Below are 13,694 nucleotides of genomic sequence, written 5' to 3' on the forward strand. Positions count from 1 at the left end.
CATAAGGAGAAAGAAAAATATAAATATCCAGAAGTTAAAGGGTGAACTTGATAGGAGATGCTGAATTATGCAGAAATCCAAACATAGATAGTTGGGGTAATCTCGAATCTATCAGCCTTGACAGTATCCTTTTAAATGACTCCTTAAAAATGTTAATCGCACATCATAGGCACTTCAGCAATGACGTTTCTGCCATTGAATGTCATAGGGACATTTTTCCTTTTATTATCCTTGAACAGGAGAATTGAATTACTGGAGTTAGCCACCAAATAACTGTATCACAAAATATAAAGGATCTACCTCCAATCTTTATGTTGGTTCTGCTTTTATTAAGCTTCTTTTTACAGTGAGTGAGAGCTGTGGATGGTATTAGCAAGGCAGCTTTTTTAAGATTTACATTATGAACTGTAAAATAAAGGTTTGTTCATCAGAATTCCAGAACTACAGATGCTGAAAACCCTGAGGTCCATGATTTTTGTAAATTTGAATAAGAGCTGGTTTATAACTGTAGACTGAAGAAGTTGATCACATTTTTGTCTAATTTCCCCAGGATATTCACTAGCGTCAGGTTTCTCCATTGTACATTTTTGTTTTAAACATGCAGAAAGATGGGGAATGGAAAAAGAAAGGGAAAGCAGACAGGGAAGAAGAAGGTAAAGGGAAAGTGAAATAAAACATCCCAGCAACCACTGCTGGCATTTTAGGATTTTCCAATGTGAACTCAAAAAGGAGATTCTTCATCTAATATGGCTCCTGCAGCTTCTTCTCTCTCTTTAGCCCTTCAGGGAAAGGAAAAAGATAGAGAGAAAAAGTGAAACCTCTCTTTTCTTATTGCTGTCTAACCTATATTGCCTCTATCTTACTTCAGGAAACAACCTCCCTTATGATGATGTTTGGATGTGTCAGATGCGCTGCCTTACTGTTTTCCCCATCTCATTGGAGCTCTTTGATTAATGTCAATGTACACCTTACCCTACACTTTTCTGGCTTTGGGTTGGGTATTTATCTTTCATATCTTTTGAGGACAGATTTGGTAAACTGCATTCATAAAGTGCATTGAGGGGTATTAAATGTGTGTTCTTCCTGGTTATATAAACTTTTTTTTTTATGGTCACCATGTAAAGGCCAGCTTGACAATACTAAACAGTGGACTGCAGGATGGAAGGTTTAAGGTGTGCAACATTTTCAAAACTTCTCTTGCCCTCCTGTCCTTCCTCCTTCTCCATGCACAGCCTTGGTTTTACAGTCCTTGTCACAGTTTTATACTATAAACTCTTAATGCACTGCAGCAAAGCTATACCAAGAGATGGTAAAATGTTCCTTTGCAGATTTGACCTTGCAAGATCATACTGCATAGTTGCAGTTTACAGAGATTGTGAAAGAACAAAATATTATTACTGAAAGTTGTGATGATAACTTTTGGACATACGTATTCAGAGTGGACCGATCTTTACAGTTATCCAGGAGAGTGTCCTAAAGTGTAATTATACATGCAAATAATCAGTAGATCTGAATTAGACCACTATACCTGACTCTGCTCTCCTGTCAGTATTCACCTATGTCATTCTCATTTACATGGAATTTGAGATGAGCTGAATATTTATCCTACTGTTACTGCTTAGACTATCTTTTCCTTAGACTAGTTTGGGTTTCTGCATTGCTCTAATTGTATTTTACTTTAACATAGTAAAGACCCTGTGATCAGCATACAACATTAAAGAGCGTTTACAAGAAAAGAGTAGGATTAAAAGAGTATATCATATATTCTACAAATACTAGTAAGGGGAATAATATAGTCTGAGACTAGGAGATATGACCCAAGATTGGGGAAAGGGAATATATTCCTGCTGTAGACTGCTCCTTAGTGAAGCTTGCAAAAATATATTGACTTTCTAGAAATAGAACTACTTCTCCACCATCCCCAGGCTGATACTCTCCTCTAGTTCTAGATTGTACACAGTATTATTCAATTCCCTGCAGCTTCTAGTCTGAGGGACTCCAAACAAACTGAGTTTGCTCTGTGATGAAATTGCAGCTGTTGGGCTTATTTCTCAGAGGATGCAGCTCATTTCAAGATCTTTTACTCTTTATTCAGGCAGCTTCACAGACACCTAGAAAAGCTCTTCAGCTAAACTGGAGGTCTCTTCAGATAGATGCCACCAACCAGTTGTTGATTATTGTTTCTGATCTGAAAAATCCCTTTACTTTCTTTGTGTACTGGTGTTGGAGAATGGATCAGAGACAAGGGTCCTGAGCCCACCGAGCAATTGTATGATCAGAGCCTGCTCTAGCTGCTGATGCTGGGCCCCACTAGTGTTTGCCTGCAGCTGCTCGCAGCTGCTGATACATGAGGAATGTCAAGGACGCTTCGGCCTTGTGTACCGTGGTGTGTCGAAAACAGGTTAAGGGGAATTAGGAATAGTGGTCTGAGAAACCTAGTGTTATGGTAACAGTGGTCTGAGAAACATTGTGTTATGGTACTGTTGTGTATTGAAAACAAGTCACTAGGAATCAGAAATAGTAGCATGAGAAACTTAGTGTTATGAGAAGCTTGTGCTGTTAGCTGACTGCAAGTAGGTGGACCGTGCAAATACAACCTTTAGAGCTTAAGCCAATCAGCTAGTGACTAGTAGGCATAATAATTATCATTGTCTGTATAAATATATGTACCCTGGACCAATAAAGACATGTTGATTGATGCTCTATCACCCACACTGAACCCATCTCGGCGTGTCATTCGTCCGCGGCTCCGCACACTTGAATATGAAAAGGTGCAACTGTGCCCAAAGGGAATGTAGAGGAGAGCATGGGGCTGTCACCCACAAGCTTGACTTTTCATTGCCTCATGAACTTTGTTCATGGCCAGCAAGTTCACCTTTGAGTTATTTTCTTAATTGTTTCACTATAATATTCAACACATATTTTTTTTTCCTTTACTATGCTATTATATGTGTGCTTTCTTTACATCCATTGTCTCCATAAAATGCAGATGTTTTATCAACTGCACATTCCTGGTGAATGGTTAACTTTCTAGGTGATTTTCCAGTAGGCAAGTGCAGCTACTCAGTTGAAAATGAATGGGGATCTTTATGCACAAATATTTTTGGAGCTTCAAGCATAGCTTAAAAGCAGATATGCTAGCAGAGCAGTAAAAAAAACCCCAACCAACCAACAAACAAAACACAGTAAAAACTATAGGAACTGGAATCTGAAGAAGACACCTGACTTGTAAATTAGATGTGCATATCACACATCTGATTTACATGTGCAGTTACATATAAATGTGATTTGTCATGCCACCTGATTCATGACGCAGTTTCATCTTCAGTTTGTTTCAGAACAGGTGCAAATGCCTGATACACTTACACCCACGCGAGCAGTACCTGGAGGGATGTTCTGCATAGCAATCAGCAGTTAGGCTGCGTCCCTTTCTTTGATCAGTGTGTCATCTGAGGGCATAAAAGACCACAAGTGTCTGGCATGATCCAGTATTAGTAATCAGTTATTACAGACATCAACTGGTCAAGTCAATGGCAACTGGCACATCTTCACTGGAAGGGGCAGCTTGTTTGGGGCTACTCCAGTAATCAGACCCTTCTACATCACTGTACCAACGCTGCCAAGGAATTAGTGACCAGCCTCCTGAGTCATACTGCATTGTGGTTTCTGCAAGTAGGGCTTGGTATGAATGACAGACAGAAGTCAAGGCTGAAAGAGGAGACTGAGTCCGTCCAACTCCTAAATGGCTTTAGTAAATGGAATATCTTGTTCTGTATCAATTCCAGGGGTACTGTTGTTTATAAATGGAATAAAACACACATGCAAGATATTTGTAATCAGAAAATCTGTTACATAGGCTGCTTTTTCAAAGTTGTTCTCCTATCTCTGAATATGTTTCACTGGCTGCTCCCAAACTATTAAAGCAATTAAAAGTGAATGATAAAACAAAAACATCCTTTTGTATTTGATTTCATCTTGCTGCTTTCAGCAAGCTGAAAGAGCCATATAGTCTAATGCTGATGATCTGAATGTTTCTGTCTTCCTTTTTGCATTTGAAAGCACAGGGTTTGGAGTGAATCTCTGAAAATCTCTGCTCAGGGTCTTCTTTCCAGTGTTGTCCCTTGGAAGATTTTCAGTGCTTACACATTTGCTGTCTCCAAAAGAGGAAAATACTGCTTACTTACAGTGATTCTGGAGAGATTCCAGTGCTGAGTGAATACTAAGTAGAAAATGTCCTTCTCAGAAGCAGGAAGAGATGATGAATCACTGTTAAAGTGTATTTCTTGACCAATCTGCCTATGTATTTTGTTATCTGAAATTATAATGAAGACATTAGCAGACTAATGTCTTGTGCGAACTGAATGGAAAATTAAATAAAGGTGGGAGATGATGATAGCTATGTACTGAGATTCGCACATAGCATTTATTTGAAGGTATCAATCTGAGGCAGAGGGTCACACGCCTGCTTCCTTTGGGAAGAGGGAAAATCAATCTCATCTACCTTGTTCCTGGATGTGAAGTAGCATCAGAGAAGACTCATGAGCCTGCTATGTTGACTGCAGCATTTAGTGGTGATTAGTGACTCTAAAGAAATGCTCTGCATAGAAGGAAAAAATGGGTGAGTTACTGTCATCCCCAGTCAGGTCTCCCTCCTCTAGGAGCTATCTCGTTCAGCTTTATCCTGTCCAAGACAAGAGCATTTCTGTTTTTCTGTACTCTAATTAGCAACATGACTTTTGCTTTTTGTTCTAGGATAGCAGTTAACATCACTGAGATTAGCATCTGTGGTCAAGGCTCGTACAGAGAAGTCAAATAGACACTGCACACTCAATTTTTTTTTTTTTTTGAGACGAGAAGAAAAAAATTATTATTCAGCATGTTCAACAGGGAAATATAGGCACAGAAAGATCACACCCCAGATTCGCTCTGTATTATGCCACCCAGACAGTGTTTATTTCATCAGCTAAGAAACTCCCTTGCAAGACAGAGCTCTCATCATAATGCAGCAGTTGAACCATAAGTGGTCTTCTGACACTTTCATATGTGACGTGGTTGAACCCGGCTGAGATCCTGAGGCTCAGGATATTTTATCAACATGATAAAAGTACCATACTCAGGTGCCTAAAGTATCAGACAGACACAAGAGGTTTTTTAAAGCTCCATGTTGCCTAATTCCTATTGATTTTATTTTAGCTATAAGGATCTGTATCTTCATGTCTTGCCTGAGGTCATTAAAGGATGTTGTGGAAGAGCTGGGAAGTGAAATGAGATTTCCTGTCTCAGTCCAATACCTTAATCAAAAAGCTATGTTTTGTATCACAGCTTATGACAAGAAAGCTAAGAAACCTTATTAACTAATCTAACTCTCATCTGGACTATATGAAGAAATCAAGAACAGCATTATATCATCCTTTTGAAGATATGCATGTATATTATGTTATGTTGATCAAGAGTTTGCTAAGTTATACCTCAGATATTTTCCTTTGAAGACCTTCATAATACTTCTAATGCAGTACTTTTCCATGGAATTATGTCCTCCGTATCTGTTAATTGCCAAAATAGATCATCCTTTTCTTTTTCCTCTGCTGGTTTTTATGGTTTAAAGATGAAAGATAGGCTAATATTGCAAAATAAGAAATTTAAACTGCATTTTGTCTCCAGTAGTTGGCATTCTTCTTTAATTACTATATCCGTTCTACAGATTTTCAAAGGGTTTAACTTTGTAACAGCTCTTATTAAGGGCCTGCTGAAAGAAACCTATATTAATAATTTATACTCCATTTGATCAAGTGTTTCAGAATGGAAATGAATATCTTAAGGTCCCAGTGGTGGACATTACAGCATTTAGCTCATAGGTGACTGATTCAAAGCAATCTGGTTTCCTAATGACCTACCCTTTGTTAACATTGAGTGCTGACTCCGTAAGTGAATTGATGTGTAAAGAGCTTCCCACATAATTTCATCATATTTAAAGTCATCATCAGTCACATTTTCCAGATCAGGTTCTACTCTTTGTGTTTTGTTACTTTTTCTTAAATTGCTGTTATTCATCCTGATCCTAGGGTGTGTCCATTGAAGATGGCCCAGTTATCAAATGTGGTTAGGAAAAGATGCAGGAGCAGCAAGAAATTGAAAATAACAGGAACAGAGGAACATGTGTCCTTTACTCTATTATTGTCTTTTCCAAGATAGGAAGAGGCACTGGTATATATATTTAAGTGGGCTGAAGTACAGATTGCTTTGGGCTCCAGTTTGACTGCTGGTTTTTGATGAGAGTTTGTCTCTGTACATGGTAGTAACATACTTCAATACATGAATTTTAGTGAAGAGTAAGATGTGCAGTGTAACTGAGGGATAATGGGGTTTGTACTCTTCAATTTTTTATGTCATTTAGTAAGTGCTGATCTTTCATTCAGATGTCACTGTCAAACCAGATAACATTAAAGAGGAAAAGAGTTGCTAAATTTTCAGCAGGCCAAAGTATTCTCTGATCCCTAGGCACTTTCAGTAAAAATCTGTTGGAATAAAGGATGGCTAAAAAATGTTTTTAATCTAGGGTTTTTAAAATTTCTCTTTTGAGAGCCACTGTAATAAATCGAAATTATTGATTTAACTTGTAGCGGTCCTAAGATTCACTCATTTAAGGGTCGAAACTGCTCTATTACTCAGAGCAATAACCCAACACTTTGAAATCTCTCATCAGAGACTCTTGGTCCACACATGTAGACAGGCATTCAACAAAGATTTCTGTTTTTTTATGGATCTTACATCAGCTGAGATCTCAGCACTGCTTTTCTTAGTAATTATCTGCCTTCCTGCTCCCACTGAATCCTGTGAAGGGTTTTGCAGCACTGGGCACGTGGTTCACTGTTTGTGGGCTCAGCCGAGCCTGGCCGTGTGTGGCCAGTACAAGCCGTTTCAGCATTGACGAGTTTAACATAATTTTACCTCTTACTAAACCTCTGCAGAGAAACAGAATCTGTTTTACATTCTAGTATCTGTGGTATTGCTCCCATTGTGAGTCTATCCATGGGCTTACATGTGGGTTGCGTATACATGATGCCATGTTTTAAATTCCCTGTGTTGAAGAGAGGGTTAAGTACAGCTTTTGATACAGCCTGTCCTGGTATCCATATAAGAAAAATCTCCTTCCAAGGGTAAATATTTCTCAGAGAACTGAAGGTTTGAATGAACAATAAATAGTTGCAAAGGAATGCTTAATAGCATACTCAAAAATAATCTAAAATCAACAATCCTGGTTAAATTAACACTAGCTGATACCAAAAGTGTGTGTTCTGTCCATATAGTTGACAAGAGCTGGTGAATTCCATGGCAGTTTCTTCTTATGTCACTTCTATTTTGCCTTTTATGCATTTTTTATTATCTTTCCATTAACAGAATATTTCTGTTCCACCTTCTTTTTTTAAAAACTGTGCTCCTCAGAAGCATTCACACAGCTCTGCAGCACAGTTCCTCCTTCTTCTCCTGGGGTAGTAATTTACTGCTAGCCTATGCCAGTAGTAAATTACTAACCCCATCACTAACTTGCTGGCTCAGCTGCTGTATCCAATAAGTAGCACCTAATCATTGCCCATCTGCTCCAGCAAAGGAGTAGCTACAGGTTCAGTGCTCCTCACTTATGCCTGTGTGCTCAGAGCTGGAGTGACTGTTTAGCAGATCAAAGGGAGTCTTTACTCCCTTCTGCAAGCATGTGGTCCAGTCTAGCCCTGAATGATTAGCATATTTATAAATTGAAATAAATCTAAGGAGTGAACTGGCCCAAGGGAACTCTCAATCCAATCAAATTAGACTCATATATCCACCCTAGAGCAATTCCTTAGAAGCTCTGCCTTCATGAAGCTTCATTTGTAATCACTACGTGCTGTGTACTTTAGAAAAGTTTTATAATTACTTGCTGTTCCGGCTGCTGAGCAGTTCTAAATGTTAGATATTAAGGAATTGCTGTTTCAGTCAGTGAACAAGCTCTGAACATTAAATGTGCTTCATGAGAAGTTTTTTTCTCAGCCATTACACATCTCTGAAGGCATATTTTTTTTCAAGTGGATGCTTTCCCAGCTGTTGATCATCTCTCTGTTTCTTCTGTATGAAGAGAGAGGGAGGAAACTGATGATAGCATGACATTGTATAAGGGCTCTATTGCTGTGGAGGGAGGTGGATGCATTACTCTCAAATGCAGGTGTTAAAAATTATGCAGGTCATCCTGAGAAAGTGACAGTAAAACCTTTATCTTATACCATGTGTATTTTTGGACATTTTTGTGTCATATTTTACAGAAGAAATATTTTAATGATGTTTTACAGAATTCTGTAGAAGAATTTTGGTATCATTTTTACATCTCTCCACTACTAGAGCTTGATACCTTGGGAAGAAGCAGCCTATCTTTGTCATGGATCGAGAGGATACTTGGCTGAAATAGCTCAATGAGTGGTACCAAGTGTTTGGTGAGAACTGGAAATCCAAATAAAGCAGGTGTTTTTGAGGCAACGTTGTAAATGGCAGTAGTAGTGATTTCTTTTGCATAATAGCTCATCAATTATCAAAAATATGCCTCATGTACAGAATGATGGTGAAATTTAAGATGCATACACTGAAGATTATTTAAGACTATAGAATCAAGTGCTATAGTTCCCATTTCCATTGATACCAGAATGATGGTCCAGCAGTTAATGAGATTTTGAAAAGCACAGACCAGTTCCTTACCCTGTCCCCTCGTGTGTGTCACACAGCCTCTCCTTCAGTCCTCACATGCAAAATTGAGATAGCTATGTCTGCAGTGGAATGGAGAAGAAATTTAGGAATGTTTGACCCTCAAGCCACACTGCAGCAGATGGTATATAAATATAACATGGACAGTAAGTCCCTCATTTTAGTCCTAGAACATCGCACAGTATCATATGTAACTGCCAGTGGTGGAAAAGTGATTCTGATAATTCTACATTTGGGAGGAAGGAAGTCAGTTTATGTCAGACTTGTTTATGGTGGAGTTTAGTGCTTCTTAGTGATGCAGGCTGCTGTTTATTCCTCCAGTGAAGATAATATTGCTGAGAATACAACTGAGGCAACAGCAGACAAGTGCCATTTGCATTACAGTTGTACAGTTTGTCATGTAGTTCTCCAAATGTGTATGTGTGTGAATAATAGATGGAAAAATGTTGAAATTTTCTTTGGTTGTGATAATCAAAGTCATTGAATGTCATGGATTTCAAATATAAAATCCAAAAGGTGTACTAGAATCCTCTACATATTATTAGGTGGGCATAAAAGAAGAATCCCTTCACATCTAAACTACAGGATATATATATACATGTATGAAACATGGAATAGGAATACTGAGACAATAACTTAAAAAAACCCTATGTCTATACTGAGAGCTGACTAGTCCCTGCCTGCAATATGTTCCCTGGAGAACTTCTGAAATGCCTCCACATGTATGCATGCTAATTGTAGCCAGCCTGAACAAAGGTTCATGTTTCAGGTGATCTCAGGAATCACATAGAAAAGATGTAGTCACCTCATACTGCACATTTTCAATCACAGGACATCATTACGAGGGAGTGTGGATACCTAGATATGGCCAGCTACAGCAGGCTGCTGTCTATCCATGCTGCAGTTATGTGTGCTGTGACATGCTACATCGAAACAGGATGCCCAAAGATTTTGTTCTTGGTGTTTCTCCTGGGTAGCTCAAAGCCAGGCTCGAGTGTGCTGCAGGTAAACAGATGGACAGCTCATGAGCAAAACACCAGGCAACTCTTAGAAATTGTCTGAAGGACTAGGGAAAATTAGGTATTGTGAGTTGGGGGCTGGGAGCCAGAAGGAGGTGATCAGCCCTCACTTAAGCCAGTGCATCAGGAATCAATGGGCTGGCTGGAAATGAGTTCTTTCCCACCTACTGCTTCCCACCCAGAGCTCTCTGATCCTACCAGTAGAGTTGTGGGACTTTTATTGTAAAGCTACACATTTCACATCTGCTCAGAGGCCATTTAGAGTAGTGTAGAATTCTTGATCAGGAAAACTTTCCTGACATCTCTTACAAGAGCTTTGATGTGTGTAAAAATTTATTCTCTATTTAGCGTAAGTGAAAGCACTGAGATAGTCAATCACACGTAAAAACTTTTTCTCTGTCAGTTACTAAGTATCAGATCTAGAAATGGTGAAAATAATGGCATTTCAGGTGTCATTAATCTAAGGCATAATGGTGCCTTTAACAGCTAAATGAACGCTGTAGCTCAGGTGATTCAGGTATCTTTGCATATAATCATGCTTTCAAGTAAATTACAAAGTTCAATCCAGTATGTATTCATTTTGAGATGTCCCAGAAGTGTGTAAGCTACAGTTATCGCCATTGCCTTGTATTTACAAGCTGTAGAATTTATTTAGTAGGAACTCTTCAAGTGGGAATAGGCTTGTCCTGAGTTATGAATTGCTAAACCCATCCATCTATTGCATTATTACACAAAATCACTCTTTAAATGCATGCAGGAAGTATAGTACAATTGCAAAAGTGTTACAATGTCTCTTTTTTGACACAGCAAGAAAACAGCAAGAAAATAAATTTAAAGCATTAGGCAGTATTAAGACTTTTCAGAGTAAGCCGTCCAAATGAAAACCCATAATCAAAATAATAATTATCAGGGGAATGCATTTGCTTTCAAAGTAACCATGCAAAGTAAAGCACAGAATATGTCTTAAGTAATAAAAAATGGTGATTTCTGTTCAGAGGTAAAAAGAAAGTCTAGCACTTCAGAATATAAGTGTTTTGTACATGATCAGTTCTTGATGGATTTTCTCAGAGATGAGCCTTCGAGTATTGTATATAAAAAAAAAAGAGGAAAATTTGAAGCTGTTATATGATTAATGCATCCAAAAGTGTGATGAAGCTGGTATTGGGTTACTGAAGCTAAGAAGATGCCTGTCTTTCTCTTAATTTTAAAATTATTACTGTGTAGGGTTAGGTTGAAATATATTCTGTGAAATACAAAGACTTCCTACATTGTGGAAAGACATTTGGAAAATTCCAGAACAGTTAATATATAATTTCTGATGCAAATGATTTATACTTTATTTTTTCTTTTTAATTAAACTAGCAGATAGTCCAACAAATTCCTTTCATATATTCTTTTTATTTCTGATATAGTTAAAGAAATTCAATGTGAGGGAAAGAATTTCAGCATGTCTTTTCATATTTGTTATTCAAATTATCTTATGCCTCCTGACTTTGTAGTACATTTTACCTGCCATAGCTTTGTTCTTTCTATTTGGTCTCAGCTCCATGATGTTTTAATTTCCAGAGAGTACCACTAAGTTTTGACTAATCTGGTCATTTTGTGATTTAATCATGTTAATGGTTTCCATGCAGCATATATGAACTTCAGTTACACTGAGTTTCATTGCTAAGTATTTCTGTGATTTTGATGGTGGACATACACAATGAATCTTGGATTTTTTTTTTGGCTGCACTAATTCTGGGTTCTTCAATCTTCATGAGCTGTACTGGACTTAACTTTGCTTGACTGGGGTCAAATCCATCTTACAGTAAGGCTGAATCTTACTTGCAAAATCATAAAAAACACGTAATGGAATAAGTATATTGTACTTTCATCAGATACAATATCCTGGATTTTATTCCTCTACATAGTGTTCATAGTAAGAACAGCCGACCCATTTTGAATAATTCCAGCTTGTATGCTCTGAAGAAGTTGTAGATTAGAAAAGGACTTGTGTTATACCTGCATATAAATAGCTGCATTTTCCAGTAGCTAATATGATTCACTTCATTTGCCTTCTTCAGTGAAAGTAATAGCTCTTCCCTTTCCCTGTTTTCCTCTTTTCAGAAGTAACAGTTTATTCAATGAGGTCGTGCAGATGAACTTTGAAATAGCCAGTTTCAGCAGCCTTTCTGGAACGCAGCCCATCACCTGGCAGGTGGAGTACCCTCGGAAGGGGACAACAGACATAACCTTGTCTGAAATCTTCATCTGCCAGAAGGATCTTGTTGGAATTGTTCCACTGGCAATGGTAAGAAACTGTTTCAGCATGTTGCTCCATCTGATCTGTATGTGGTCTGAGAAGATATATACCAGGCCTCAGATAAACTTGCAAAGGAGTGCTCTCTGCCCTGCCTCCCCATAGCTGTATAGGACTGCTTGCTAAAATCATGCCCCCATTTAAAGCTCTGTACACATCACACAATTTCAGTTCTTATAAATTTACCACAGAGGAAAGGGATGCTGCTGCTTTAAAAATCTCTCTCAGACTTTAAATCCTGATTTTCTGTCATGCATGGTTCCCTCCAGGCTACCAGCTGGTAGCACAAAACCAAGTAGATTTACCTTCCCATTTCTAATTGCCGTTACATGGCTTGAACTTGCAAGCTGTAGAGCAACTTTAGAGGGCCTTGAGCACCTTCTGCTAAAGCTTAACTTACTTGGTCCTTAATAGGCTGAGGGTGATATTAATTTTGCTGTCTGTTTCTCTAGTAGTGTAAGAAACTATAGAAGTATAGACCTTCATGTGGAAAAATGCCTTGGGTTAAAATGTACTTGCTTTTCTCAGTGTTGTCACACCAGTTGTGGCCTGCTTACCTCCCCATGAAATCATACCTGTTGCCTGACTTTACAGGGCTCACAGATGTGATTTATGGAAGCAGCGCCTCCTTCTTTTCCTCTGGCTCAGTGAAGATGCAATTACTTCTGCAAAGCAAGGTTGGGATGGTGGGAGCACTGAGACTTAGGAGTTAGGGCCCCCCACTGTGAGTGAACAACCTAGGTTTTAATTCCTGCTCCAAGTAAAGCAAATAAGAAATTCCTTCACTGGAGTCTCCAACATATCAAGTGCATTGGTTTTAGGTAGGTGTTTTATTTTCTGTGGGATTTAGGTACATGCTGAGAATGTTTTCCATGCTCCCAGGTGAAGTAGGCACTGAGCATTTATTTTGGAAGTCCTGCAGAACCTCGGGAAAGGGAGAAGCACAAAGCTGCCAGCTACCTAACACAGGACCATGTGGCAATTAATAGAACTGCATGTGCTACCATTAGTCAATGTTAGAGCTCAAGATTTGGAAGAAGAGTTAGACATACCCATCCTGCTTGTGAATTTTGCCTCTCCTGTGCATAATCTTGGTGGTGAAATTCTGGCAGTCTTTTCTTTGAACAGTGCTCAGCGGTTTGCAGCAGATAATTAGATGAGTATTATTTCCTGGAAGTCATTGCCTTCAATATATTCTTCCCCTTTGAAGAGTAAAACTGCTGCTAATACCAAATGAGGTCATGCCCAGCAATTTCCTGATCCAAAGTCTGTTAAGTCAGCAGAAAGCCTGTGCTACATTCCAGATCTGAGAGGGAGATAATTGTCCTCATTACCTGTGGAGTTGAACAGGGAATACATATTTGAACATCTGTCCTATAAAGGCTTGAGAATGTGCACAAGGAAGGCTTTTGTGGTCAGATTTTATTTTGAGATAGATGCCTTCCAGTACCAAATGATAGACATCTGTCTACTGGCAGACTTAACATCTGTGTGTTAATTTCTTGAAAGAATTCATCAGCTACTTCTCTGTATTCCATATCTGAGGGAATCAAGATTATTTTTTAATGTCTCATATGAGGGTCTAATGCCTTTGCACTTGCATAGAAGTTTCAAGATTTACTTGCAGACTTGTACTTATTCTAGAT

At 38.5% G+C, this 13,694-nt stretch overlaps 1 protein-coding gene across 1 annotated transcript in view; it reads left to right on the plus strand.

The window, feature by feature from the left end:
• Positions 1 to 13,694, plus strand: part of TMEM132C (transmembrane protein 132C) — a 219,171-nt gene that overhangs the window by 151,419 nt on the left and 54,058 nt on the right. The window contains exon 4 of the mRNA XM_033008409.2: positions 11,856 to 12,039. Within this exon, the coding sequence (XP_032864300.2) occupies positions 11,856 to 12,039 (184 nt within the window). The remainder of the gene's footprint in view (positions 1 to 11,855; positions 12,040 to 13,694) is intronic.

This window comes from Tyto alba, unplaced genomic scaffold (assembly GCF_018691265.1).
Source record: "Tyto alba isolate M040663 unplaced genomic scaffold, T.alba_DEE_v4.0 Super-Scaffold_44, whole genome shotgun sequence".
Classification (NCBI taxonomy): Eukaryota; Metazoa; Chordata; class Aves; order Strigiformes; family Tytonidae; genus Tyto; species Tyto alba.